The sequence below is a fragment of the Acomys russatus genome, chromosome 14, assembly GCF_903995435.1.
Source record: "Acomys russatus chromosome 14, mAcoRus1.1, whole genome shotgun sequence".
In the NCBI taxonomy this organism is placed as follows: domain Eukaryota; kingdom Metazoa; phylum Chordata; class Mammalia; order Rodentia; family Muridae; genus Acomys; species Acomys russatus.
This window is the reverse complement of record NC_067150.1, coordinates 50810283-50838212: the sequence shown is the minus strand read 5'-3', so window position 1 is coordinate 50838212 and position 27930 is coordinate 50810283. Positions and strand designations below refer to the sequence as shown.

Sequence of the window (27930 nt, the reverse complement as noted above, 5' to 3'; positions counted from 1 at the left end):
AAAAAAGCAATAGTCCTTTGGTCCCTAAACACTAAGGAATGATATGATTTTGAATGAAGGAAGCCTGGGCTTCCCTTGCCGAGAAGCCCGTGGCACCCCCCGGGGTCCTCTGCTAGGTCCTTTAGGTCAGCCGATCCTCAGCCAGCACTGGTTGTCCTGCCAGCCTGAGCACTCCATGGAACAACCCACATGATGAGTGGCCAGAGCCCCAAGCGCCAGCCCTGGGTCCGATCCACCTCCGCCTGCCGCCTCTCCTTCCGGAAGGGCCACTCCAGCGTTTCTGTGCTTTTCTTTTTCCTTTCTTCTCACTCTTCAGTTTCTGTTGTTGGGTATCAATTGAGAAGGAGTCAGGGGAGCAGGGAGGCAAAAGTCATCTTAGAGGGTAAGACAACAGTAGCCTGTCCCCTCTGTGACATCTCAGCTAAGTGTCAGGGCTTCTCCTCCAAGCAGCATCCTGGCCGCAGAGACTAGCCCTTGCCTAGATCCTAGGCAGATGAGTGTGGCTAATGCCCCTCAGAGAGTTTCTGGAGCAGCTTGAGTAAGTTGAGGCCAAGTGGACCTGCAAGGACAGCACATCTCTGCAGGTTGCAGGCAGCCTCCAGCCCTTGCAGAAGCCTGCATCCTGTCACCTCACTGCTTGTTGCCCTTTAAGCCCTGAAGTTCTAGCTCTTGACCTTCAGGGTCAAGGAGCTGCTTCTCCTCCTTCATCTCACATGAGCTGCTCTCTTCTTCATTCAGACTGTCCAGGGGTTCTAGAGACTTTATAAAGTAAGGACTCATGGCCTATGAGAGTCTCATGAACTGGAAACAAAACAAAACAAAGCAAAACAACAGCCCCATTTACCCCAGCGCATTCATGAAGGAGCTTCCCTCTTGCAGCTGTCACTAGGGTAGAATAGGCTGGGTTTTTCTAGAAATCATCTCTCCAAGACTGTGGAAACATCAAGGTTGTCTTAGACTCTGAGTTGAAAGAAAAATCTCAATCTCTGTCCCTCTCTTGTCCCTGGCTCTTCTCTTTATTCTTGGATTTCTCAGAGGGCAATACCCCAATGTCATAATCCTGGCAGGGTCTTTTGACTGGGACCCATTGGCCTGACATCAATCAAGGACCCACCTGTCTGTGGCTGATCAGTGAGCGTAGATCAGTAAGGCCTGTTGGCATCCTTAGGTCGCTTTAGCTGGACCTTGAGCCTCTTCATGCCGATTTGAAAGCCGTTCATGGCCTGGATGGCAGTCTGGGCACTGGTTGGATTGTCAAAACTAACAAACCCTGGAGGATGTGGGCAGACAGGTTAACTGGGAATCCAGTTCCTGCCCCACCCCCCACCCCCCAGGCTAGGCCCATCACACCTGCATGGCATAAATATGTGAATATGTGTGTGTACATAAGCATAGACACATGCTTAATTCCTAAAGGTGTGATTTCCAGAAAAACGGGAAATAAGTCTTGTGGGGGAAGGGACCGTGTATTGATCAGGAGTATGCCCCTGGCTTGGATCTGCTGCTTTGCACCCCTTGCTTAGATCTGCTGCTTTGTGCCCCTGGCTTGGATCTGCTGCTTTGTGCCCCTGGCTTGGATCTGCTGCTTTGTGCCCCTGGCTTGGATCTGTTGCTTTGTGCCCCTGGCTTGGATCTGCTGCTTTGTGCCCCTGGCTTGGGTCTGCTGCTTTGCGCCCCTAGCTTGGATCTGCTGCTTTGCGCCCCTGGCTTGGATCTGCTGCTTTGCACCGCTTCTTCCAATCTGGCCTCAGAACTACAGTTAGGGCTGAAAGCATCTCTTGATCCAAACCTGGACGCTTCCTGATCTCACACATTCTAGTTACCCAAGATTCTCAGGTGGCCTACATAAGGCTTGCTTTGCCCATTCTTTTGACACCTTGCTCCCCCCCCCACCCTGCCCCTCAACCCCACCCCTCACCCCCGTCAATCCCCAGGAGCCTCTGTATGGTCCCTAGGGAATCCTGAAGTACCGGGATGGATCAGCTCACCAAAACACTTGCTCTGGTTGGTGGCGCGATCCACAAAGACTTTGGCAGAGACCACAGCTCCAAAGGGCAGGAATGTCTGTATGAGTTCTGCATCCCCAAACTCCTGAGGCAGGTGATAGATGAAGAGATTACAGCCTTCGGGGCCTGCAGGGACAGGACAGGCTTGTTCAGGGGAGGGATTCTGAGGGGTACCTCATACCCACACTCCTGATCTCCAACCCCCAGGCCCTCACCTTCTCTTTGTTGCTGAGGCAGAGCTGAAGGCTGCTGGGGAAAAGCGGTGTTCACTGGGGCATAGGCCGAAGGATAGGCTGCTGAAGACAGAGAGGTGGGAGTAGGTAGAGACTCTCCCAGGAGCCATTTCCCATGATTCCCATCTGCCTGGCCAGATCTGACAGGTTCAACCCAGTTCAACATAACCCGTGTCCCAAGACAGGTCGCTGGGGCCTGGGATGAACAGGGTGGAAGGCTTGACTCCTTGGAACAGAGTCTAACCCTCCCACAGATCTCCCTGTTCCTTTCTGAGGCTTTTTAACACCGCACACCCACACCCCTCCCCGGGCCGGGCAGAGCCAAGTGAAACCTGCATAGTGGTGTATCCCAGCGTAGGCCTGCTGCAGGGGGTCAGCCACGCCGGGGCTCTGGGCTGGAGAGAGAGGGGGCCCAAGGCCCATGATGAAGGCAAGTGGACAGGGGCCAGGGAAGAGGCCCTGGGTGGGAATGTGCGAGGTGGAGGCCCTCTATGAAAAGCAGCTGGGAAGATAGGGGAATCCCTTCCCCCTGTCAGGGCCTCGCCTGGAAAGCTTTGATTCCCAGTCCTTTTCCAGGTGGTTTGGGTCAGCAGGGTACAGTGACCCACCTGGGTAAGGGGAAAGCCCGTTGTTATAGAGTGTGTCGGAGCCCGACTGTCCGTTGGTCTGCGGGGTCAAGGAGCCGAATCCATTGACCCCCAAGGGCGCTGGGAGGCCAGGGAGTGTGCCAGAGCCACTGCCACCAGGCGACGTGTTGGCTGTTGGTGAAGGTGAGTCAGTCAAGGAGTGGCACTTTATGTGCTCTTTCCAACCACAGCGCTAGTCTCTGGGGTCTCTTACCTGCTGCAGGCAACAGCGGTGCGGCCACCAAGCTGAAGGCTGCCACATGCTGCATCTGGGCAGCCACCGCGGCCACCTGGCCTAATCCGGGACCCTGCGCCGCTGCCAGCAGCGCTGCCTGGTGCTGTAGGATCTTGGAGAAGGAAGAAGGATGTCTGTGTAGGCCTCAGCGGCTGGCAACTGATGGGTCCTACCCCGAGCCAGCCTTGGCCAGTCACCTACCGCAGTAGTGTAGGCGCCACAGGCCCCGAGAGGCAGCGGTGCTGGGTGGAAGGCGCCCAGCTGGCCAGCCATCTGCTGCATCCGCCGCAGCGCTCGCTCCCTGTCAGTGTCTGCCAGCTTCACCACCAGGCTGGATGAGGCACCCTGGTCAGAGGAAGGGCGTGATGACCTGTACTGACCCTAACAGAGCTCAGAGCCCAGTGACTTCTCCAGCAAGCCCTTGCCTTGGGACACAGAGAGCCTGTGGCCTCGCCCTCAGCCCAGGTCCCCACACTCACCGTCATCGTCCGGCTACCATGCAGTCCCTGGATAGCAGCTTGAGCTTCCCCTTGACTTCCGAATTTCACAAAGGCACAGCCTGGTGAAGGAGAGAAGGATGGAATGACCCGGGCCACCGGAGCCAGAGGGGAAGAAAAGGTCACCGGGAAATCCCAGGGGCAGTTCAGGTCACCTTTACTGGTACCATCGGGACTCCGCAGGACAGTGCACTCTTCGATATGGCCGAATGGCTGGAACAGACGTCTGACATCCTCCTCACCCTGTTGCTTGCCCAACATCCCCACAAACAGCTTCCGGTCCTCTGGGGACAAAGCCAGGAATGATCTGGGGACCCTCAAGTATTCCTAGACTCCCCCAGAGTCGTCTGAGGAGCTTGGGAAGGTGTCTCATCAGTCTGGCTCCGGGAAGACATGTAAGGAGTGAGAGGGCCATGGGACTGGAACCCTAAAGCTTTGAGGAGCACAGTGACCCCTGGGGGGGGGGGAAGAAACTCATCTGAGATTTCCATCATAAAACCTGGGGGTCCTGCAGAAGCTCACAGACACCCACTGCTGCTCTTGTGGGAAGTGATGCAGTCTGGAAAGCTGGGGGGAGGCACAGAGCCCGACACACATCATGTTATATTTGGACCTTTTTTGTTGTTAAAGAGTTGGGCAGTGCTGGGGGGAGGGATGCTTGGCCATGGTCTTACTGGTCAGTGTCATGGCAATGGCCAAATCAATGCCCTTTCTTGCTGAAATTAAGGAGGGCTCTGTTAAACAAGCAAAAACCAGCACAGAAAACAGCCATCTTAGTCTGCTGTGTTAGCCTTAGACACTTGGCACTGGGATGGCAAATCTTTACCTCCAGCACCAAATCTCATCAAAGACCTACAGAGGAAGTTGGGTTTTCCTGAGCGTCTAACATTAGCATTTTCCCTGATGTGCCTCCTGAGCCTTTCCTAATTCCCAGATCTAGCCCCTCCAAGCAACCCTTGCCTAGCTTCCAGGGCCCTCTCTGAGCCCTGTGACCTCCTCCTCAGAGTCCTGAGGTCTCCTGCACTCTGCTCTCCTCTCCTGTGGTTATGCTTTGGAAGAATACATTCTGTCTGCCGTCCTAGATGATCACCTGAGAGAAAGGGGTCTCTCCATGAACCCACATTTCCTGTGGAGTGACAGAGAAAAGGACTACTGTCTGGTAAACTGAGCCTGTGTCTCGTGAGCAAAGTTAACGGACTTGGAGCTGGGTATGGTGGTGCACACCTGTAATTCCAGTACTGGGGAGGCAGAGGCAGAGGACCTCTGTGAGTTCCAGGCCAGCCTGGTCTACAGAGCAAGTCCAGGACAGCCAAGGCTTTAATCCTACCACTCGGGAGGTAGAGGCAAGTGAAGGAATCTCTGTGAGTTTGAGGCCAGCCTGGTCTACAAAGCGAGTCCAGGACAGGCAACCAGGACTACAAGAGAAACCGTGTCTCAAAAAACCAAAAGAAAAAAAAAAAAAAAGAAAGAAAGAAAAAACAAAAGAAAACAACAACAAAAAGCCAAGGAAGACTGAATAAGTAATAAAAGAACAAACTCTCCTGGTCAGACAAGCATCAAGAACTTTAAAAGGCCTGGAATGTAGCTCAGTTGGCAGAATGTTTGCACAGCATATACAAAGCTCTGGGTTCAACTTCTGACACTCCATAAATCAGGCATTGTGATACACACTTGTAATCTCAGCACTCAGGAAGCCACAGCAAGAAGCTGACATTTGTGCTCATCCTCAGCGACAGAGGCCAGTCTGGGCTACATGAGACTCTGTGTCAAAAATAAAAAAAAACTTGACTAGTTGTGGTGCTCCCGTTTAGTCCAAGAACTCAAAAGGCAGAGGCAGGCCGAGCTCTGTGAGTTCAAGGCCAGCCTAGTTTATGTTGTGAGCTCCAGGACAGCTAGGGCTACATAGTGAGACTCTGTCAAGAAGGTTTTTTTGTTTAGTGGGCAAAGAGCTGGGTGGTGTTATGGTAGGTAGGGACAGATGGTCGGCTGGATGCCAGCCTGGGTTACATAAGGGGACACTGTCTCAAAAATGAAAACAAGAACAAAACCCAGCTAACCAATCAAATACACAACCAAACAAAAGCAGGCAATAGCAGAGATCTTGAATTGATATTTCTGCAAAGACATACCAATGAACAAGAAACATATGAAAACATCTTACATATTAGTCATCATTAGGGAAATGGAGGTCAAACTATAAGGAGATAGCACCTCTCACTATTAATATTAAGATGACTTGTCAAAGAAACACACACACACACACACACACACACACACACACAAGTGAGGAAGTTACTGAGGATGTGGAGACACTGGAACCTTGGTGCCTGGGGAAGTGTAAAATGGCACAGCTGCCATGGTACAAACAGTGCAAAGGCGTGGTAATGCACACCTTTAGCCCCCACACTTGGGAAGCAGAAGCAGGTAGATCTGTGTGAGACCAAGGCCAGCCTTGTCTACACAGGGAGCTCCAAGCCAGTCAGGGCCATGCAGTGAGACCCTTTCTCACTGCCCTTCCCCCAAAGATATAATAGCAGTCTTCAAGAAAATAAAAACAAGGTGGGCATGGTGGCACAGGCCTGTAATCCCAGCACTCAGGAGGCAGAGGCAAGCGAACCTCTGTGAATTCAAGGCCAGCCTGGTCTACAAAGTGAGTCTAGGACAGCCAAAGCTGCACAGAGAAACCCTGTCTTGAAAAAATTTTTTGTTTTTATTTATTTTTGAGACAGGGAGTCTCTATGTAGGCCTGACTGTCCTAGAACTCACTCTGTAGAGGAGGCTGACCTCAGTCTCACAGAGATCTACCTGCCTCTGTCTCCTGAGTGCTGGGATTAAAGGTATGTGCCACCATGCCTGGCTTTATGGGTTTTGGTAATTCATTTTTTAAATTTATGTACACGTGTAGGCCTGCTGTCTGTAAGTATGTGCACCATGTGCTTGTGGAATCGGTGGAATCCAAATGAGGGAATGATTTGGGGTATGGATGCTAGGACTGATCTTGGCTCCTTTGCAAAAGCAGCAAGGGCTCTTACCTGCTGAGCCCACTTTCCAGGCCTGTGTAAGGCGCTGGGTTCCCTTGAGCTAGAGTAATGAGTGGTTGTGCCCCACCTGAATGCAGGCCTTCGGTAGGAGCAGTATGTGCCCTTAACTGCTGAGCCATTTTTACAAATTATTCTTAACTGTAGTTGCCATGCTCTGGAACAAACCACTAAAGAGCTACGGAAACCTGGAGGGAGCCTTGGCTAACGTCTCTCCTCTCTCCATCCCCTTCTCCCATCAGCCACTGTTAGGCACCCTTCTACTCCTGTGAGTTCCTCTTCAGATTTTACACAGTGAGATCATGTGGCTTTTGTCCCCTGAGAAAGCCGGATCCTGAGGACATGTCTGCATCCTCAGTTATAATCACCATGGCCTAGACATGAAAGGAGCCAACACACCCATCAGTAGATGTACAGATAAATAAGATGCAGCTTCTATACCCAGTGGGCTGCTGCTCAGCCATCAGCAAGGAAAGGAGGCCTAACATATCCCACCTCCAGGGATGCACCCTTAGGACGTTATGAGGACCAAAGTAAGACAGTCACCAAAACACAAATGCTGCCTATTTCCACTTACATGAGTCGTCTGGAGAAGTCTCACTCTTAGAAACAGGAAGCAGAACAGTGTTTGCTGGAGGCTACAGAGATGGGGAAAAGTTTAGTGGCATCAAGTTTCAGGGGTCTAGTTTGTATGTGTGCACACACACCCATGCACGTTCGTGTACAATTTGGGGAGGAGTGCACTTGCACACGTATATGAGTGGATGTAGAAGCCAGAGGTGGACACGGGGTGTCTTCCTCAATCACTTTCCAGTTCATTTTTTGACACAGGGTCCATCACTGAACCTGGTGCTCACTAGACCAGCTGGCCAGCAAGATCTAGTAATCTTCCTGTCTCTGCCTTCCCAGTACTGGGATTGCACACAGGCGTGCAGGCCTTTACACAGGGACTGGGATAGAACGCATGTCTTCAAGCTTGTACGGCAAACACTTTACAACTGAGTCCTTTTGCCAGGCTGCTTAAAAATTGAAGATTAGAATCTTCTGGGGATTGGTTGCACAAACATGTAAATATGCTTAACACTAGTAAGTATAATGACCAAGACGCTAAATTTTAAAAATCTTTATTATTTTATGTGTACAGGTGTTTTGCCTACACATGCATATGTACACCACCTATGTTCTTGGTGCACTTGGAGGCCGGAAGAGGCCATCAGATCACCTAGAACTAGAGTTACAGATGGTTGTGAACTGCCACGTGGGTATTCAGAATTGAACCCAGGTCCTCTAGTACTCTTAACTACTGATCTATCTACCCAAGCTCTGTTTTTTTTGTTTGTTTGTATTTTACCATTAAAACATAAAAAGGAGCTTTAAGGAGCATGGCAACAAAGAGGCTTAGAACAAAACGTGGAAATAAGACTCCACTGACCCTCCATTGTGATCCAAGAGAACCAGAGCTGTGAAAGAAAGGTAAACCTAGCCAGGCACACACCTGTAATTCCAGAATTTGGAAGGCAGAGGCTGGCAGATCTCTGAGTTCAAAGCCAGCCTGTTCTACAGAGTAAGTTTCAGGACAGCCAGGGCTACATACTGAAATCCTATCTCAAAAAAACAAAACAAAAATAAGGAGGAAGAGAAAGAAGGAGAAAAGGAGGAAGAGAAGGAGGAAGAGGAGGAGAAAGAGGGGAAGGGGCAAGGGTGGAGGAGGGGGGAGTTCTTTTTTGCTCTTCCAGAGGACTAGCATTGGTTCCCAGTCCCCACACTGGGCAGCTCACAACCCCTGTCACCCCAGCTCCAGGGACTCTAATGTCTTCTGTTTGCCTCTGTGGGCACCAACACATACGACATACACTCACAGTCACATACACACGTTAAAAACTATTTTTAATGCCTTTAATCCCAGCACTTGGGAGGCAGAGGTAGGTGGATCTTTGTGAGGTCAAGGCCAGCCGGCCTACACAGTGAGTCCAGCACAGGCAAGGCTATACAGAGAAACCCTGTCTCAAAAAACAAAAAAACAAAAAAAAACAAAACAAAAAACCAAAAAACAAGAGAACTATTTTTGAAAAACTTAAAAACAAAAACAACAATAACAACAAAAAAGAATGCTTAGGAACGAGAGTCAGGGGTCAAGGAGACTAAATAAAGTGGAATTCTAGAAAGCACTTGGTTAGATAGTGACATGTATTTATTATTCAAAATCCAGGGTTATAGCTAAGCAAACCCTTGCAATTGGGCAGCAATTAATTACCTTATAGTTATGGAATGATAATACTCAATAATGATACTATAAAAACAGACTAACTGGCTTTTAAGTTAAGCCAGACTTTAAAATGTAAAAACAAAAACAAACAAAAAACCAGATGATTTGAAGCATATTTTAAAATCCTTAAGAAAACATTTTCAATTTAAACTAATATTTTTGTCTTAAGAAGTTGGCTGGGCAGTGGTGGTGCTTGCTTTTAAATTCCAGCACTCAGGAGGCAGAGGCAAGTGGATCGCTGTGAATTCAAGGCCAGTCTGGCATACAAAGCAAGTCCAGGACAGCCAAGGCTACACAGAGAAACCCTGTCTTGAAAAACCAAAATAATGATAACCATTGAGATGTAACAAGAATAAATTAATAAAATAAAAATTAAAAAAAGAAAAGAAAAACAAAATAACAACAATAATAAATAAAAATAATAAAATAAAAAATAAATTAGGAAGCTGAACCTATATAAATGTATGTAATAGCAATTAATGAAAAAAGACACCATGAAATTGAAAGAGAACAAGAAGGAGTATATGGGAGGGTTTTGAGGGAGAAAAAGGAAAGGGTAAATGATGTAATTATATTACAGTCTCAAAAAATAAAAGCAAAAATTTTAATTAAGGAGCTGGAGAGATGGGTCAGTGGTTAAACTGAGGACGCAGTTTGGTTCCCATCATCCACTTGGTGGCTCACATCTTCTGTCACTCCAGTTTTAGAGAGATAGATGCAACACATTTTTCTGGCCTCTGTAGCGACTGCATACTCATGAAGAGTACCACAAATAGTCACACACATAAATAATTTTAAAAAATTAAACCATCTGGGCGTGGTGGCGCACGCCTTTAATCCCAGCACTTGGGAGGCAGAGGCAGGAGGATACCTGTGAATTTGAGGCTAGCCTGATCTACAAAGTGAATCCAGGACAGCTAAGGCTACACAGAGAAACAATATCTTGAAAAACAAAACCAAACAAAAAAATTAAATCAGTGTTGTAGTGAATACCTATAATTCCAGCACTCTGGGCCTGAAGCAGGGAGATTACAAGTTCAAGTTCTGAATTAATTAATTACTTAATTAAAAAGTAGAAAGAGTGTATTGATTGGGTATATTGATTACTTAATCTATTTCTGTACCTTAGGCACCATGGATGTGTAAAGATTTGTGTCGCTAAAAGAAATACAGCCAGGCTGGGAAGTAGAACAAGCAGAACAATGACCTTTGTGATTTGTTAACTTACTGACTATATTATAAAATCTTGGAAGAAAAATATAAATTAGGTAGTCCACAGATTTTGAAGATTTCATCATGACTAAAAAATTATTCTCCAAAAGACTAGACTTAGAGTTTAACTTATCATTTGTATGTCCAAAGTAGGAACAATATAAGTAAGAAAAATCCATAGTGGTCCTCATGTTGAATGACAAATAATATCCATTTATGTAGCTATCATTGTCCAATCAATTTAGAGTTCTTACCTCTGACGTTAGGGAATTTGGAGTTAATGTTTTTCATTCTGAAATTCATGAACCTTAGGGTTTTATCCCTGGAAACTTTCTCAAACTATTTATTGGGATAGGGTCTTGCTATGTTGAGGAGGCGAGCCTCAAACTCTTTTTTTTTTTTTAATTTATTTATTGTATTTGCATTGGTGTTTTGCCTGCATATATATCTGTGAGAGGGTGTCGGATCCTCTGGAACTGGAGTTACAGACAGTTGTGAGCTTCCATGTGGGTGCTGGGAATTGAACTCAGAACTTCTGGCAGAGCAGCCAGGGCTCTTAACCACTGAGCCATCTCTCCAGCTCCTAGCCTCAAACTCTTGAACTCAAGGAATTCTCTTACCTCAGTCTCCCAAGTATCTGGGATTGGTCACATGAGCCACTGTATTTGGTTTCAGAAAGGTTTTTTTGTTTTGTTTTGTTTTTGTTTTTTGGTCTTTTGAGACAAGGTTTCTCTGTGTAGTTCTGGCTGTCCTGGACTCAGTTTGTAGACCAGGCTGGCCTCGAACTCACAGAGATCTGCCTGCCTCTGCCTCTTGAGTGCTGGGATTAAAGGTGTGCACCACCATGCCCAGCTTCAGGAAGCTTTTTAATGCTCACTTTAAAATTAATCCAAAGGCTGGAGGAAAAGTTTTCGATGCCATGTATAGTCAATGCAGAAATAAATATTATTCATGTGATGGGAGGTGGCTTCTTTCTAGGAAATTCAATTCATTTTTCTTTAATAGTACACTGTTTGATGTATAGCTGCCACTGGATGCAAAGTAGAGACATAGTATATGAACTCTATAAACACCATAGGACTTAGCTGCAGAATTCATGGGACTTAGCCAGGATACATTAAGATAATGTGGTCTATGAAGGTGTGGATGTATATCTTTAAGAAAAGTGTCCCTGGGCTGGAGAGATGGCTCAGCCATTAAAGGCTAGGCTCACAACCATAGATATAAGAGAAAAGTGTCCCCAAACTTGCTGGGGACAGCCATGGAAGAAGAGGATCTTAACACCGGCCATTAGGTAGACTTGCTGTACTGCTATCATTGCTGTTAGGCATTAAAATCCCAAGTGCTGGGGCTGGAGAGATGGCTAAGTCAACGCTTTCTCTGTTCAATCCTCTAACCTGCACGGTGACACATACTTGTAATCCCTGTACTGGGGAGCAGAGATGGGAAAATCTCTAGGACTCACTGGCCAACCATCATAGCCTAAAGGGGTGAACCCTTGGTCCTGCAGATTCAGTCTCAAAGAAACAAGGCAGACAGCTCCTGAGAATGATATTTGAGGTTGATCTCTGAACCACACATGCACACGTGTGTCTATACAAAGAATCACATACACACACACACACACATGCGTGCACGCACATGAAATCTCCAGTGTTACCAGTAACATCTAAAGGACATCAGTGTGTACATTGGTTATTACTACCACAAACTTCATATTTATTGATTAAAAGGACACATTGCAACACTCAGGCAGGCGGATCTCTGTGAGTTCGAGGCCAGCCTGGTCTACAAAGTGAGTCCAGGACAGTCAAGGCTACACAGAAAAACCCTGTTTCAAAAAACTAAGAACAAATAAAAAACAAGCAAATAAACAAGAAGGAATACACTGTGTTGACATCAAGGTTCAGAACCAGAACACTATAATGAGATCTGGTGCCCTCTTCTGACCTGCTGGCTCACATGCAGGCAGAATACTATATAGATAAACAAACAAACAAACAAACAAACAAATAAAATTTGAGCTTCTCAAGCCAGGCCAGCACTCGGGAGGCAGAGGCAGGTGGATCTCTGTGAGTTGGAGGCCAGCCTGGTCAGCAAAGTGAGCCCAGGGCTATACAGAAAAACCCTTTCTTGAAAAATCAAACCAACCAACCAAACAAACAAACAAAAACAAAAAACCTTGAGCTTCTCAGTCATCTTTAATCCCAGCACTTGGGAGGCAGAAGCATGTGGATCTCTGAGTTCAAAGCCATCCAAAGCTACATAGTAAGACCCCTGTCTCACAACCAAAGAACAACAGAAACAACCCACCAAACAATCTAAAAGCCCAACAACAAAATCAGCTTGTCACAGGTTAGATGGTGTTAAAATTCAGCAATCAAACTCTAGAAGAGGTGTGTGAGGGCTGAAAAGATGGCTCCAAGGTTAAGAGCAGCTCTGCTTTATGAGGGGCCAGCACCCGTACTAGGCAGCTCATAAACACCTACAACTCCAGCTCCAAGGGATCCAATGCCCACTTCTGGCCCCTATAGGCACCCATATCTATGCACATCTATACACATAGACATGCATAAATAATGTCTTTAAGCTAGGAGAGATATGTGATTGCCCTGAGGAAAAGCAACACTTTTCTTCAGTAAGTAGTAAGGAGGTGCTGAGAAATCTGGCCATGCATATTTGCCAGTATTATTCAAGGATGTGTCTGGAATGCACAGTGCTTGAAAACCATTACTTGTCAAGAAAAATTTGTGTAACATAAAACTTCGGAAGTAAATCCTGCCTTAGAGTTTGTTTGTTCTGCCCCTGAACATGAACAGGTGGGCAGGTGAGGTGCTTCGTGTATAGAATTTCTCAGTGATATGACACCTGCAAAATTTGTACCAAAAAAAGGGAGGGAGGGAGTGTTAATACTGGAGCTGATGCCAAGAGGCCAAGCAGAAGTGTTAGTGGTGTGCGGCCTTCCTCTGAGCAGCCACCTGCTGCGTTTCTATGGGAGGTGCAGAACTCTATTTAGCACGCACCTCTGCATGTGAACCAATTTCTGAGTAGGATTCCAAGTTGTACCAAGTCCTCCTGAGCTCTGGGACCTTTGAACATGCCCTTCTGTCTGCCTGAGTCATATGCGACCTCTCTCTTTCTCCATCTGAGCTCACTTTGACTTCCCAGTGTAGGTTAGTTATCCCTTATTTAAGTAGCCAGTGTCCAGTCCTGGGGTTTTTCCTTGACAAGCACTGCTCACATTGAATAATGACCCCTCGTGTACTTTCCCACCTGCCCCCTCATAACCAGGGTTCCATGGAACCAGGCCCACCAGCTGTCTGTATTCCTACATGGAGGAACAGAGAGCATATTGGTTGGATGGCTGGGTGAACTGTGACTTATTTTGTTTGCTTTTCAGCTTACTCATGTACCTGCGGTGACTTATTTGTGCCACCGTCTCATGTCTGAGGGCTGGGTAGGGTTTAGAATATGGCCATCAGTGGCCTTGGTGCCTAACAGAGCTTCCCAAGGAGAAGGGATACTTGAACATGAATGCAACTGGAACATCAGAAAAACCTGTCTGGAAACACGGAGATGAAAAAGAAGGACGTGCGTGGAAAGAGGAAAGGAACCTAGACATATCTCTCCAAGGTGAGAATCTAGAAGGAGGAAGGCATGTTTATTGGGACCAAAGAGAATCCTGATGCCACCAAAGCCCCCAGAGAGCGTAGAGAGGAAATCAAGAGACGGTGTGAAGGAATTAGCTGTCTGTCAATAAATGTCTCTGTCAACTGAGTTCCATTATCTCCTACATGAGTCTGAGATAGCCTCTTTCCCATAACAAAGCAATGGCTGATCTTGGGTAAGACAGACAGCGGAAAAGGCAGCAGACATCAAGGAGGAATATAGGGAGATGCCCAGGCATCATCAGAGACAGATGGGCAAGAAAGATACCTAGAACTGATTTAAGAAGTCAGCGGTCCCCTTGCTGGCAGGAAAGCTGGCCAGAATACACTATCTGTTAGAAAGCTGAACACCACTCCTGTGCTTAAGAAGCAGTGGTCTCGCTACCAGGAGACAGCTAACAATGTCTAAAGACTTCTGTGATCCTCAACACACGGCAAAGTTCCTCACTATGGCTCAAAATACGTGTCCTGCCGGCCTCATCTTTTATGGTGACTAATGGTGCCACTACAGGAAAGGGATGAGTTGTCCCCTTCTGTGGACCCAGCGGAGTCTGGAAAAGGAGAACAGTCCCAGCCTGCTTCTTTATCTGCACCTGTAAATTCTGCCTAGCAAGGCAGCAGTGACCACTCTCCTGGAGTAACGTAACAAGAGCTTCCTTCCTCAGCTTCTGCCCTGTCTGTCTCTTCTGGTCTGAGTTCCCCAGAACCCTAGCCTATCTCAGTCTGAACTGGGATGGCTTAGCTCTTTCTTGGGACACACAATAGTGGACTTTACTGACCTGGGCTGGGTCTGGTCATAAGCTCTGACTGAGGACTATCTCCAGGAATGGGCCCACCCATCCCCTACACAAGTACCACACTGAGGTTTGTCAGACAGGGGAGTTACCTCCTCGGCCCTCACTGGCAGCCGGCTTCACTTGGATCGGACGATTCATCTGAAAGACATGGGACCAACACACTCATTTACCATGGCTGCCTGGTCCCAAGACCTCATTCTTCCTTCCCGCTGGGCTCCTCAGGCTCTGGGCTCCAGTCCCCTTTGCAGTCTGCACCCCTCCACTCCCTTTGGGATTATAGATTCTCTCCAAGATCTCTTCCTTAAAGCCAGGTGTTTAGAAAGGGCGGCAGCCTGAAGGGGTGGGTGGCAGGAAGCTCAGTAGCAAACACAGGGTGGGCGCAGTGGCCAAACACACTCTTCTGTTTAGGACCCAGGGTAACTCCATGGGGTGCCTGTTTCTCAGGCTCCTGGACTAATGTAAAGGCTCTGAGTGAGAGGCATTGGGTGAGAGGGTGTAATTGCTATAGCACGTTTGTACTTTATGTCTGAAACTGAGAATATAGCTGTGTGTTATTTAGATTAAACAGTCTGGGACTCAGGCTTAGTGCTATATACCCCAAACTCCGCCACTTCCTGGTTGTATGATTTTTTTTAAGCAAGCCACTGTCTCTCAAATTCAGTTTATTAATCAGGGAAAACATCCCCAGCTGTCTGTGCCATGACAGTCTCTGTACTCGCCCCTCCCTATCCCTCCTGGGCTGCCCTTTCCCTGACAGCACTAGAGTTCTCTAGGCACCATTTTCTTCCCGCTCATCTCTCTCTCTCTCTCTCTCTCTCTTCCAATTCTTCTTGGGTCGCCTCACCACACCCACAGCCTCAGCAGCTATCCACACAGGGATGACTCAGACCTCTGCGTCTCCAGCCCACAGTCTCTCCTGAGCCTCACACCCATATTTCCAGCTGCTGGCTGGGCATCTTGGCTAGTAAGGCCCACTGGCACTTCCCACTCAACACACCAGAACCAGAACCGAACTCATCTTTTCACCCAAACTCAATCCTCCATCACTCAGGTTATAAACCTAGAAAGCAACTTAACTTTTCCCTCCAGCCCTTCCCTCCTCCAGGCAGCTTTGCCCTGATCAGACGTGGTTAAAAGCCACCTGGGAACCCTATTAAATGCTTAAAGTGGGGGACTGTATACCCTGAGAAAGCTCCTAGGTGACTTAATATATGCCCCCACCTTCCCATCCCCCAACCACCCTAAGTGAAGTCATGATTGAACCCCCATCTCACCTTCCTCTCATGGGTGTTGTGGGGATCACATGAGGTAATGGGGGTGAAGAAGGTCTTGGTAAACTGCCAAGAGCTGGGTGCGTGGGATGTGAGGGATTGATGTTGGGGGGCAGACAGCTGAGTGCCGGGAGGAAGGGACAGCGGCCTTCCTGTTCCTGTAGGAAGGGGTAACTGATGCCCATCTGGCCTGAGAAGGTGATGATCTGACCCCCTCCCCTCAGGAAACGTACTGCTTCTGAACCAATCAGGGGCCACTCCATCCCTTCCAATGTGCTCGTTGCCGAGACAACAGGCAGCTTCCTGTTACCATAGCCACAAGTGCTACCTAGTAACCATGGTAACACCCTGGCAGTCACAGCTGAGCAATTTCTTTGGATCAAATTTTGGGGTGGGAGGGGTGAGGAAGTCTCATTTAAAAAAAAAAAAAGAAAGAAAGAAAGAAAGAAAGAAAGAAAGAAAAGGAAAACAGGCCAAGCCTGAACCATTGTAATCTTCCCTCCCACCCAAGGCTCTGACACACCCACCCTCTGGTAGTGGAGCACCTGCAGTGTACCAGGCTGTGGGTGGGGGCCGAGACACCGACAGGACTCAGGTTGTAGTCTAGAGGGGATGACAGATCAATCCAAGCAGATCAGGGCGAGCTGGACAGGTCTGGACTGGCCTGGACCAGGGACCAGGAGGACAGGACCAGTCCCTAGGCATGGCCACCTGTGAGTGTGGAGGAGAAACCAAGAGACAGAGCTATGGAGCGTAGAGACATGGGGAGAGATGAAGAAACACAGCAAGACAGAAATTATGGGAGAAAGTAAGAGACAGACCTGGAAAAGGGCAAAGAAAGAGAATTACTGGTGAGAATGGGAAGGGAAGGAGAGGATGAGGGGGCCAGCAAGCAGGTTCGGAGGAGCAAGGAGAGCCTGGTAGGAAAAAGAAGGGCAGCAGCCTCAGCCGGGGGGGGGTCACTGAGAGTGAACAAAACCATCATTATTTTATTAGTTCTTAAATAGATCCTGAGAATTTTTCTCTGGAGCCTAGAGTGATGAGCGCATGTGACAGCAGCGGTTTCCATGGTAGCTCCTGGCTGGGTTTCCTGGGAGATGGTGCTCTGGGGGCACGTTCCTTTTCCTCCTCCCAACCACCTGACCTTTTGATGGAGCATGGATACTGGGTGGCGCATATGAATTCCGACATGGGCTCCCCAGGGTCCTGTCCTCAGAGGCTCAAGGTCTATGCCTACTGCCAGTCGGGCGAGCTGCCAACATTTCTTGACCTCTGTAATGAGCCACGATGATGCTTAGATGGAGACTCCCTTCAGAGGCTCACAGAGAAGATAAAGCCCCCATTTTCTGAGAGCATACCAGGTGCCAAGTCCTCTCCTAGGCCTCTTTATATATGTCTTCAAGTCTTTCTAACCATTCCAGGAGGTAGTACACTGTCCCCATATTATGGATGAGAATACTTGAGGCTTAGGGACCACATGGTGTGTACTCTGGGATTCCCTCCAGGCCTGCCTGATGGTAAAGCTTGTGAGTTTTGCATCCTACTGCTCAACTCTGTGTTTTCGTTTTTTATTTTTAAGATAGAGTTTCACAATGTAGCTTGGGCTGTCCAAGAACTTGCTAATAGCCTAAGATAGCTTCAAACTTATGATTCTCCTGCCTCAGCCTCCTGGCTGCTAGGTGATATGCATCCTCACACCCACCTCAAGTCCACTGTGTATGCTTGTCCATGTTGTATGTAGGTGTGTGTGTGTGTGTGTATGTCTGTGTGTGTGAAGGCCAGAGTTGATATCAGGCCTCTTTCTCACTCTATAAAAAGACTTATTTGCCGGGTGTGGTGGCGCACGCCTTTAATCCCAGCACTTGGGAGGCAGAGGCAGGCGGATCACTGTGAGTTCGAGGCCAGCCTGGACTACAAAGTGAGTCCAGGACAGTCAAGGCTACACAGAGAAACCCTGTCTCGAAAAAAAAAAAAAAGAAGTCTTATTTATTTTTATTTTATGTGTATGGGTGTTTTGTCCCCATGTATATCTGTACATCATGTGTGTGCATGGTGCACACAGAGACAAGAAGAGGGCATCAGATGCCTTGGAACTGTTGTTACAGATGGTTGTAAACTTCCATGTTGTGCTGGGAGTCTGGAGGAACAGCCAGTGTTCTTTTTGTTTGTTGTTTTGTTTTGTTTTATTTTGTTTTTCTAGAGACAGGGTTTCTCTGTGTAGCCTTGGCTGTCCTGGACTTGCTTTGTAGACCAGGCTGGCTTCGAACTCACAGCGATCCACCTGCCTCTGCCTCCTGAGTGCTGGGATAAAAGGCGTGTGCCACCGCCTGGCTCTCAACGCCGTTCTTAAGACATGAACACAAATAAGAAGACACAGAGATACCAAGGCCTCCGAGACAATGCAAGGTGACAGCTATGAGTAAGGCTAGCTGCCTAGCTGCAGCTAGAGAGGCTGACACAGGAAACAATTCATTAAAACACATCCCAGCACTCATGAGGCAGAGGCAGAGGGATCTCTGCAAGTTCGAGGCCAGCCTGATCTACAAAGAGAGTTCCAGCACAAGCAGGGCTATTACACAGAGAAACTCTGTCTTGAAAAACCATTTTTTAAAAAACCCACAATGTTTTACCTGCGTCTTGTAGGTCAGAGTGGGTGGAGAAAGCGGGAGAGGCAGGCCTGGCAGCTGAGCATTCTGGAAGGCCAGAGTAAAGACAGGGAGCATCAAGCAGAAAGAGCAAGGGCCCCAGCCCCTGAAGGACAAGCTGCTTGTGGGACAGATGGGGACTTATGTCCTGGTTACATCACGGGCAACTTCTCTCAGGTCTTTGCATCTCAGCACCCACACTCATAAGAGGAGGAATCACGGCCCTATGCTTCAGGGTTATGGTGGAAATTACTATAGCCAGATCTTAGTAGGTATATCAGATACAGTAGGTTTTTTTTTGTCTTTTTGTGTGTCTCCGTGTGTCTTTTTATGTATTTTAATTTTTGCTTTTGTTTTTGTTTTGCAGGATGGGGATGAAACCGAAAGGCAGGAAGGGGTCAGATCAGGGCAAGCTATAAAATGCATGTCAAAGACTTTGACTTGCATATATTTCACATGCTATAAGGATCCAGGAAGGGATTTTAAAAGGAGAAGAGGGGGCGAGCCAGTCTGTTTTGTCTTAGAAAGCATCTCATAAGTTGTCATGATGCAGAGAGAGAGGATCAGGAAGGGAGTGAGAAGAGGCAGGAAGATTCATGATGCTGGTAGGAGGTGAGAGTGGCTTGGACCATTGTTGAAGGACATGAACAGACCCAAAAAGATATTCAGGACAAATGAACTAAGTTGTTCTGTTGAAGGTGGGGCCGAGGGAAAAGAGGACTGACCTATAGGCTGACTCCTAAGTTTCTGGCTCAGGAACTGGGAGAGTACTGCTTCCCAGGCTCTGAGGCTCAGCCCCACAAGGTAGGGATCATGGGAAACACCTGAGGTTTACGTATGCTAGTCATGGCTGGAGGAGAAAGCTGCTCATGAGAGCTGCTGGGCAACCCTGCTTGCTTTAGTCCTGCCATAAACAGGAAAAGAGGGCACTGATTCCTCACCCATGAACTTGCTATGGGAATTCAGGCGAGCCTTCACCACGGCTGATCACCTGTTCCTGCAAGAGTTTCCCAAGCCAGTGTCTGTGTCAGGGCTCTGAAGGAGAAACCAAGGTGGAGAATATTTGAGAGAAGAGAACAGCCTACTCTAGGGAGCAGGGTGAGGAAGGTCAGGGGCAAGAGAGACCTGCACAAGGCCCTGTTCTCTTGACCCACTAAACACAAAGGAAGTGAGCTCTATCCCACTTCTCTGATAGCCTTGTCCAAAATGCTGTCTTTGGGCTGTTTGTTGCTCTGTCCTGACTTTTCTGTCACTCGCATCCCCTTCCCTTAGAAAGAGTGTTTACATATTCTCCTGAGAAGGACTGTTGGTGAGGTGACCTGAGGACCAAAGGAGAGCATGGTGGACATCAACATTGTCATTTTCAGCACTGGGTTCTACCACACTTCTAACCCAGCTCACTATCAGACCCCATGAGCTCTAGAGTCCACACGCAGGCCATAAGCCCATCCTTTCCCCTCTGCGTTCCTCTACCACCCCAGTTCCAGCAGCAGCCCAGACCCAGGGCAGCATGCTTCACCATTCACCCACACAGAAGTGACACTGTCCTACAGGGCCATCTTTCCTCCACGGTTGCTCCCATTTTCAGCTCCGTCTTCACTCTGTAGCCAGAGGATTCCTGAAAACGTCATCCCTAACTCTTCTTAAGCCCACCCATGACTGACTGTCAGAACATGTGTGACCCTGGCTCCTCTGATACTCAGCGTGCCCAGTGCTCCCCATTCGCACACAGCCATCTTTGTTGGGGAGCAGCTCCTGTCAGTTCTTACACTAGCCTCAGAGTTTCAGAAGTGGCCTTTGGCTTTTAGGTTTTCAGGCCCGCAGACATGAAGAAATCACCTGAGAGCATCTTTTCTGATTAAGTCCCTTCTTTCTCCTCACTCCTGAGGGGGGCGTAGGTGCCTAGGTGTAACTCCAGCTGGTACAACGAATTACTTCTGAGCTGAAAGCTTCTTGAGAGTATGGCTTGGTCTGTAGTATGCAGCTGGACTTAACGTCTATTTTCTCACTTCTCCCAAGCTGTTTTGCACAAGACACAACTTGTGCAAACAAACACATTCCTCTACTTGGTTATAGCTGCTTCCCTCATGCTGTCTGAAGGGGTAGAATCCTCCAAAGAAGTGAGGTCACGGACAGGGAAATAGGCCAACAAGGGACACCCTCCTCATCCAGGAAATGGGGATGAAGTTGGCCTCATTCTCTTCAGGTGGGTTCTAGAACGAGAGCGCGGCTCAACTAAACAGCAGTGCAGTAGCTTCATCAGGAAGAGGCTCCAGGAATTGGGAGTCAGGAGGGACAGATGGCTGTGGTGTGAAGGAAATTCTGAGTGAGGGGCCAAGCTTCATTAGGGGAAAGATAGAGACTCAGGGAGGGTAAGTGGGGAGGATCCTAGGAGAGATTTCATTCCAGAACAATCTGTGTTATTTCCCGTGAAGATTCAGGGTTTCTTTTGGGGGCCTTCACTCAACCTTTACAGGTTTCCTTTCCTTTCCTTTACAGTCCTGCTAGAGTCTGGCAAAAATGCAGATAGAAGTCTTATCCCTGTTTCTCCAGCAGGTGGCAGCTATGCCCCAGACCCAGTGCCTACAGAAAACTGGGTGCCTGTTCCTCTCTGGTCAAAGTCGCTGCTGCCCCTGGCAAGCTCAGAGGAAAGATTGATGGAATGGATGTTGCTGGGGCTAGCCAACAGTGCCATTGATTTTCATTTAGGAGGATAATTAAATATTAATTTTCACTTTGTTAAGTTGAGAAGGGTGAATAAAGCCAATCCTGGCAGTAACAGAGGAGGCCAAGCTACACTGGAGGTCTGCAGATAGAAGGATGGAAGAGGGCAGAAGTCCTCAACTGCCATACTCTCCAGACACTAAGAGCCCTGTCTGCTACCACTGTCTGCTACCGAGTGAGCTCATGTAATAGTGGAGCAATTAAGTGAATCGGCTAAGTGGAATCAGTGACCAGAGTGTCTCATACACTAGCTTGGGCAGGTCACTTTAAGACTTAGTCTTCTCATCTGTAAGATGGGTGTGGCAGTAACAACACCTTCTTCATAAAGGATTACACCACTTGGGACACATAAAATACCATGTGTAGCGGTGCTAATGACTATCAATTATTACCATTTTGCTCTTCTTAGTTAGAAACCCTTACAGGCCTCTAGAGCTTTGCTGTCCTTTCCCAAGGAGCGTCCATTCTTACAGAAGCCCTATGGGTACTGTCCACTTCTTTGGAAGCCGCCTTCTCCAAAGCCCATCTTACTTTATGCAAGGCTTTCCAGGTAAAGTCCAAATCTCCAAATCTTGCATGTGTTTCCCCCTTCAACTTCAGCCTTTCATAGGATTCTGCCCCCAGCCTGGCCCAGGCTCTCTTGGGTACTCCCCTGTGGGCCCATCCTCTCCACACCCACCTGTTTTTTCCAGCTCTGAATTTTTAGACCACACTGTTTCCTGCATGGGCGTTGCAGTTTGTCTGGCTGCCTGTGCTAGCAGGAATGAGTTGCTCCTATGGTTAGATGAGTGATGCTTTCTACACCTGCTCCTGCTAACGTTACTGTTTCAGTTACTGCTATTACTGCCACCAGCTAAGCCACACTGAACGTTTGCTTTCCACTCTGCTGTGTACTTCATATGGCTTAGATCATCTGCCCATGAATTCAGTGTTATAGGTGAGGAAACTCGGGCTTTATCTTATTTTTTGGGACAGGGACTCACTACATACTCCTGGTTGTCTTAGAGTTTACTATATAGACAAAGTTGGACTCAAACTCACAGAGCTCTGCCTCTGAAGTCCTGGGCTTAAAGATGTGTTCAGAAAACTCAGGTTTTAAACTTTTCCAGGGTGGCAGAGTTAGTGAGTGGCTGGAAAGCTGAAACAGGTACCTGTGTCTTACTCTCATTGATCTTGCTCTTGATACCTACAGAAAATTGAGTCCTTTCTCAGGGTCTTAAGGCAACTGTCATATTTAATGGGACTTTCCTCACTACTTCCAATGAGCTAAGTTGCTAAAACACACCGCTCACGCCAGATGAGAAAACTGAAGCTTGAGCAGAAGGCAATGTCCAAGTGACACAGCTACGATTCAAATCTAAGTCTGAGAGACATAAAGCCAAGTATCTCTGACTATCACGTCACAGTGCTCTCATATTACATCCCACGGAACTCTTCTTTCTCCAGATATAAATCTGCAACTTGCTTGAATATATCTCATGATATATTTCATGTCTTTGTGCTTTTTTCTTCCATCCCAGTCTCTTTCTAGACCAATGACCTTTTTAAGTCTAAAATAGACATTGTCCCAGACTTTGCCTACTCACAACATTTGAATATTGCTCTTTTTCTAGACCAACAGTCCTCAGATAGGAGAACATGAAGCTGGAAACCAGGGTTTCCTCTTCAAAACCCGGTGCTAGCTCCTAACTGTCACTACCACGTGGATGGTAGGTTCTGATGTTCTTTTGCCTGCGACATCCATTAATTGAGATCAGATCATATAATCTTGAGTCCCTATAAAATCAAGAAGTCTCTTTTAACTTTAGCTAGGCTTTATGGTATGGGGAAAAGACAATTTTGGTGAGTCAAGGTACCCCAAAAGTATTACAGGAAAAAGACCACAGAAAAGTACCACCGAGGAGCAGAGGACTGGAGAAGGCAGGGTAGTTGCTCAGCAGAGCCCGTATCCTATGCCACTACATCCATGTCTGCAGCAGGGAAGAATATTACCTCAAACAATGATTATAGCCAAGGCGGGAAAGTTCTAACTTAGCTCACAACGCTGATATCTCTTCTAAAAGGTAGGTTAGAACACTTGGCCCAAGTGTCTTGAGCCCCTCCCCCGCAACTCCATCTCACTCCCCCCCTTTTTTTTTTTTAGCCAGAAGACTGGGTGTAATACGAGGTTCCAGTTATTCAAGGAACACATGAACCTTTCCTGGGTAGAGGACCCTGCTTCTAGCATCTTGTGTGGTACTTCGGAATACAAGTAGAGCATTGTCCCAAGCCTGACATGAATCCCACCCACCCCACCCCAACCCTTGGTTGACTTACTTACCCCTGGCAGGGTCTTCTGCTCGTGCAATGCACTCTGGGCCTTGAGAGCAGAGTCCCGGGCGCAGTAGGTGAGGAAGGCACAGCCTGAGGAGGAAGAGCCTGGCTCAGGGAGTTTTCAGAAACCCCTAAACAGTCCTCTTGGTAAGATCCAAGTGAACTGACAAGGTTGAGATCACGATCCTGTACACATGAACACTGCCCTGTGAGGTGTTCTGTGACAGGAAAGTCTTCACATGCATGGGACCTGTGTCCCAAGCCCTGGCTTCCGTTCATTTTCTCCCGATGTTCAGTCCAAGAAACATATATGCCCATCCATCCAGTCAATCCCTCAGCTCCCCTCCCCACTCCACCCATAAGTCCTGTCAGGGTTAAACCTCCCTAATCGGCTTTGCCTTCTTCTTAAATGCAGTACTTCCCCCGCCTCCCAACTCAGCACCCATCTATTTTAGACATAGACTCATAGTCTCCAAGGATCAGCCTCCATTTCTTCCCAATCCAGCTCTAAGTCGGAGAAAGAAAAAGAGGAAGGGTTGACAGCCAACTGCTTCCCACCGCTTCCCTTCCTAGCTCTGAAGTTGGGGAACAGAGTTGGGGAGTGGATTTCATGTGAGGCTCAGGTTTAAGGGCTCCCTGTAAGTAGGAAATTCCAGAAACACCCTAACTTTACTGAAGGACAAGAAAGGGCCTCTTCAAGGGTTATTTGTGAGCCAGCTTGGACTCTTCTATCAGACCTCTAGTTATCGGGGCAGGGAGGGAGTCTGAGTTGAGCTAAAGAGTAAAGCCTACTATTCTACTGTGTTCAGCCTCAGAATCTGCAGTCTTCCTGAGAATGCCGAAGGGGGTGTCCCTTCCTTCCCAACATTAACTGAGAATCCTGACACTCCCAATACTTACTTATTCTGGGTGAGAGTGGGAGAGATCTTGGAGATTAGACGTCCCGAGGAACACCTGAGTCTGTCCCCAAAGTTGAGGAGGACTGTCCCCAAAAAGACACTGAGGGCAAGGTAGTAACTCAGTGGAAGAGCTCTTGCCTAGCATATATGAGGCCTTAGGTTCAAACCCCAGCAAATAATAATGATGATAAGATAGAAGACATGGGTCCTCAAGAACAGGCCCAGCGAATCCTTTAGGACCAGATGAAAAGAGAGGCGTAATTATTTCAGGTGGGAGGAATGAAAACTGAGCCAAAATGTGGTATGAGGGAGAAATGGGCAGAAGGCTAGTATGAGAAAAGACTTAGAAGTATAAGCAGAGTAGCTGGTGAGGTATGCAGGGGTTGGGTTACGTATAGCCTTAGAGACCTCAATGCATCCGAGAGCCATGAAAGGGCTTTCACTAGGGTTGTGACATGGTAAGATCTGTATTTTGAAAACAAACCTTTTAAATAAAAGAAGGAGAAGGACCAAAAGAAGGGCACATGCATGTGGGAAGCCATTTGGACCTGGTGTGGTTTTCCACTAAGTAAGCTGACTAGAAAAGCAAATGTTGCTGGGCGTGGTGGCACATGCCTGTAATCCCAGCACTTGGGAGGCAGGGCCATTTGGATCACTGTGAGTTCGAGGCCAATCTGGTCTACAAAGCGAGTCCAGAAACAGCCAAGGCTACACAGAGAAACCCTGTCTCAAAAAAAAAAAAAAAAAAAAGCAAATGTTTTATTTGCTTTTAAAACATTTATAAAATTGCCTTTAAAACTTTTTTTTTTTTTTTTTTTTTTTTTTGCCTTTAAAGCATCTTAAAAATAAAAACGTGGGTTTGGTTTGTTTTGTCTTTTTGATTTTCCAAGACAGGGTTTGTCTGTGTAGCTTTGGCTATCCTGGACTCACTCTGTTGACCAGGCTGGTCTCCAACTCACAGCGATCCACCTGCCTCTGCTTCCCAGAGTGCTGGGATTACAGGCATGCACCACCACACCTTGCTTTATTTTTAATTTTTGGTGGTATCTTTTATGGTGCTGCCTCCTTAGGATGGATGGATTGCCTACTGTTTACTGAGAACTCCTAGATAAAGTATTTTCATATCAATAGGGTAACCTAAGCTAGAGATTGTGTCAGCCACAGGTCAGGGCTCGGGACCTTTGGATTCCCAGACTAGGGTTGTTCTCGAAGCACCGTGACTGTCTCCCTTGGTACTAAGCCATCTAAATGAAAACAAGTGACTCTAGTGTTCAGACATCACCGTTGCTGGGAAAAGAGTGGGGATGCCGACCTGGAGACCCTCCACATTGTCTCCGTGTCTCACAGGGCAACATCTGCCTTGGAGAGGTGTAGACTGTTTGAGGGGGGGTCTAAATTACTGAACCCTGGGGGTTTCACACACATTTCCCTTCTGCCACTACATCATAACATCTGTCCGCAGACTAGAAGAGAACTTTGCAAAAGGCTTGGGAGCCCAGGTGCTACAAAAAACAAAAAAACAAAAAAAACCCATGTAGACTCCTTGGGTTAGAGGGTAGAAGAACAGAAGGAAAGACAAAGAAGTATGGCTTGAGGACTGGTGAATATAGGGAGGAACCGGGGTCGGGGGGGGGGGCAGTTCGTGCTCAATGGGAAAGGAGGTGAGAAAGAGGGAACAGCTCAGAGACTGAGTGTTTGAGTGAGAGCTGCAGTTACTCTATATACTTTCTTTGTTCTGTAGAGCACCTACAGAGATTAGTTTTATGTGCCATGCCTAGATGGGCAGGAAAGACAGATGGGGAGTTGGGCTGCATTATAAGAAGTTTGGATGATGTGAACTTGCCCTTGGGGTGCTTTAACATAACCTCACCCCAAAGGGTGGGAGATGGACCCCTAACTCAAATGGCCTAATTCTTTCACACATTTTCTCAAAACTCTCCACTTTAATATGCCAAGGAATGCCCCAGGGGTCTCTCAGTTTGAAAGCCACCCGTCTGATGCTAGCTCACAGGCCTTGGGAATGGACCTGCCCTGCGAGACCTGTCATCTCTCTCTTAGGAGGATTATGAAATTGGTAACCCTTAGCCCACACACACAAAAAAAATCCCAAAGCCACATTATTTTCCACAGGGGAAATAAGGACGCGTCTCCTCCTCAAATTATTATTATATGATTCCGGCTCTGTGATTCCAGCCCAGCCTGGACAGACTTTTCTGCATGTAAACAAGTCTCCTCCCTTCTCTACAGGAAGAAAGGGGTGTGGCTGGACAGGACCATGGTGCCTCTGTCTTCCTAGGAAAGGCAATGAGGAGAGTCCCCATGCCCATCTTCCTCATGAGACTGACCCACCCTGAGAGTGCTCTGCTCTCAGAGCAGCTGGCAAAGGAAGGAAAACAGGAGGCCATGAAGAGTACTGGGAGGGAGCAGAGACACACAGGAGTGGGGATTAGAGAGGGGGAAAAGTGTAGTCACACAAGGGAAAACCAAAGAGGAAGGGGGCACAGGCAGGTGGATATTCCCAGCCGAGGTTGGGATTTTGGATTCGAATCAGAAGGAGTAAAAAGCGCTGGGTTCTGGGAAAATGTATGAGATATTGGGGTTATTGTCAACTGTGAGAGGGCATTTATCTCTGAGAGTCTCCTGGGAGGTGAATTGGATTGTGTAAATTAGGTCTGAATTTTGAAAGAGAAGAGAATTTGGGTACGGTGTATTTAAGGCTGTCAAATTCAAGAGTCAAATGAAGGCTCTGGCGCTTGGTTTGGGGGTTGCAGGCCAGAAGGAAGGGTGCAAATCCAAGATGTGTGTGAGCAATAAGGCCTGACTAGGGTGGCACCAGACAGAGTGCTCAGAAATACATGGGTCCAGGAGTCAGGAGATCGGTACTCCAGAGCTGGAAGGTAGAATAAGTTTCTGAATTCCAGGGTCTGAGGTGTCTGATGGGAGGGATGGTGGAGAGGTCCAGCTGGGAGGTGGGACTGGCTGGCATGTGAGAAGTGACAGATTTGGAGGTTAGAGTAAAAAAATGTATTAGGGAACCAGAGTGATGCTCAGGAGGAGGGTGTCACAGAGAACATTCTAGGTCTGGGAGTCTGTGACCTGGGGAGGGGACAGAGCTGAGGTAGGGCAGGTACTGAACTGGAGTCAGGCTAGCTCTAGGTAGGGCTGGGGTTGGGCCTGCATTTGGGGCCAGAGTTGGGTTGGGCTGCGCTCTAATTGGATTGGGGCTGACCCCGCGCACCTTTGTGGAGGCCGGTGAGCCGGTCCTTCAGCACCGTCAGCTCGTAGATGCGGCCGAACTCCTCGAACAGCGGCTTGAGGTCCTGCTCGTCCAAGCCCCGAGGGATCTGCCCCACGAAGAGCTTGATGGCGTCGTGGTCCTTCATGGGCACCGCGGGACCTGGGTTGAGCCCGCTCATGCCGACGCCGCTGTCCGCGGTGCTGAAAGCCAAGCGCGGACCGGGGCCGGCGGGCGGCGCAGACCCTCCGGGCGCCGCGGCCAT

The 27930-nt window shown here is 47.9% G+C and overlaps 1 protein-coding gene across 1 annotated transcript; it reads right to left on the bottom strand.

The window, feature by feature from the left end:
- Positions 1 to 27930, bottom strand: Celf6 (CUGBP Elav-like family member 6). The gene is made up of 13 exons (XM_051156604.1): positions 27669 to 27930; positions 23539 to 23621; positions 14668 to 14716; positions 3753 to 3881; positions 3580 to 3659; positions 3302 to 3445; positions 3080 to 3212; positions 2848 to 2997; positions 2572 to 2634; positions 2222 to 2302; positions 1989 to 2132; positions 1115 to 1270; positions 1 to 319 (listed from the first exon to the last, which is right to left on the bottom strand). Exons 1-12 carry the CDS (start codon positions 27928 to 27930, stop codon positions 1143 to 1145), a joined length of 1446 nt encoding a protein of 481 aa, XP_051012561.1. The 3' UTR covers positions 1 to 319; positions 1115 to 1142.

What these genes read in the sequence shown, in the direction of transcription:
- Celf6 (XM_051156604.1), bottom strand. Translation starts at nt 27,930, where the DNA reads ATGGCCGCGGCGCCCGGAGGGTCTGCGCCGCCCGCCGGCCCCGGTCCG. An exon ending in AGCAGAAGACCCTGCCAGGG is followed by an intron (nt 14,717 to 23,538) that starts GTAAGTAAGTCA and finishes CATGTCTTTCAG; the next exon opens with ATGAATCGTCCGATCCAAGT. An exon ending in TGCCAGTGAGGGCCGAGGAG is followed by an intron (nt 3,882 to 14,667) that starts GTAACTCCCCTG and finishes CTTTGTCCCCAG; the next exon opens with AGGACCGGAAGCTGTTTGTG.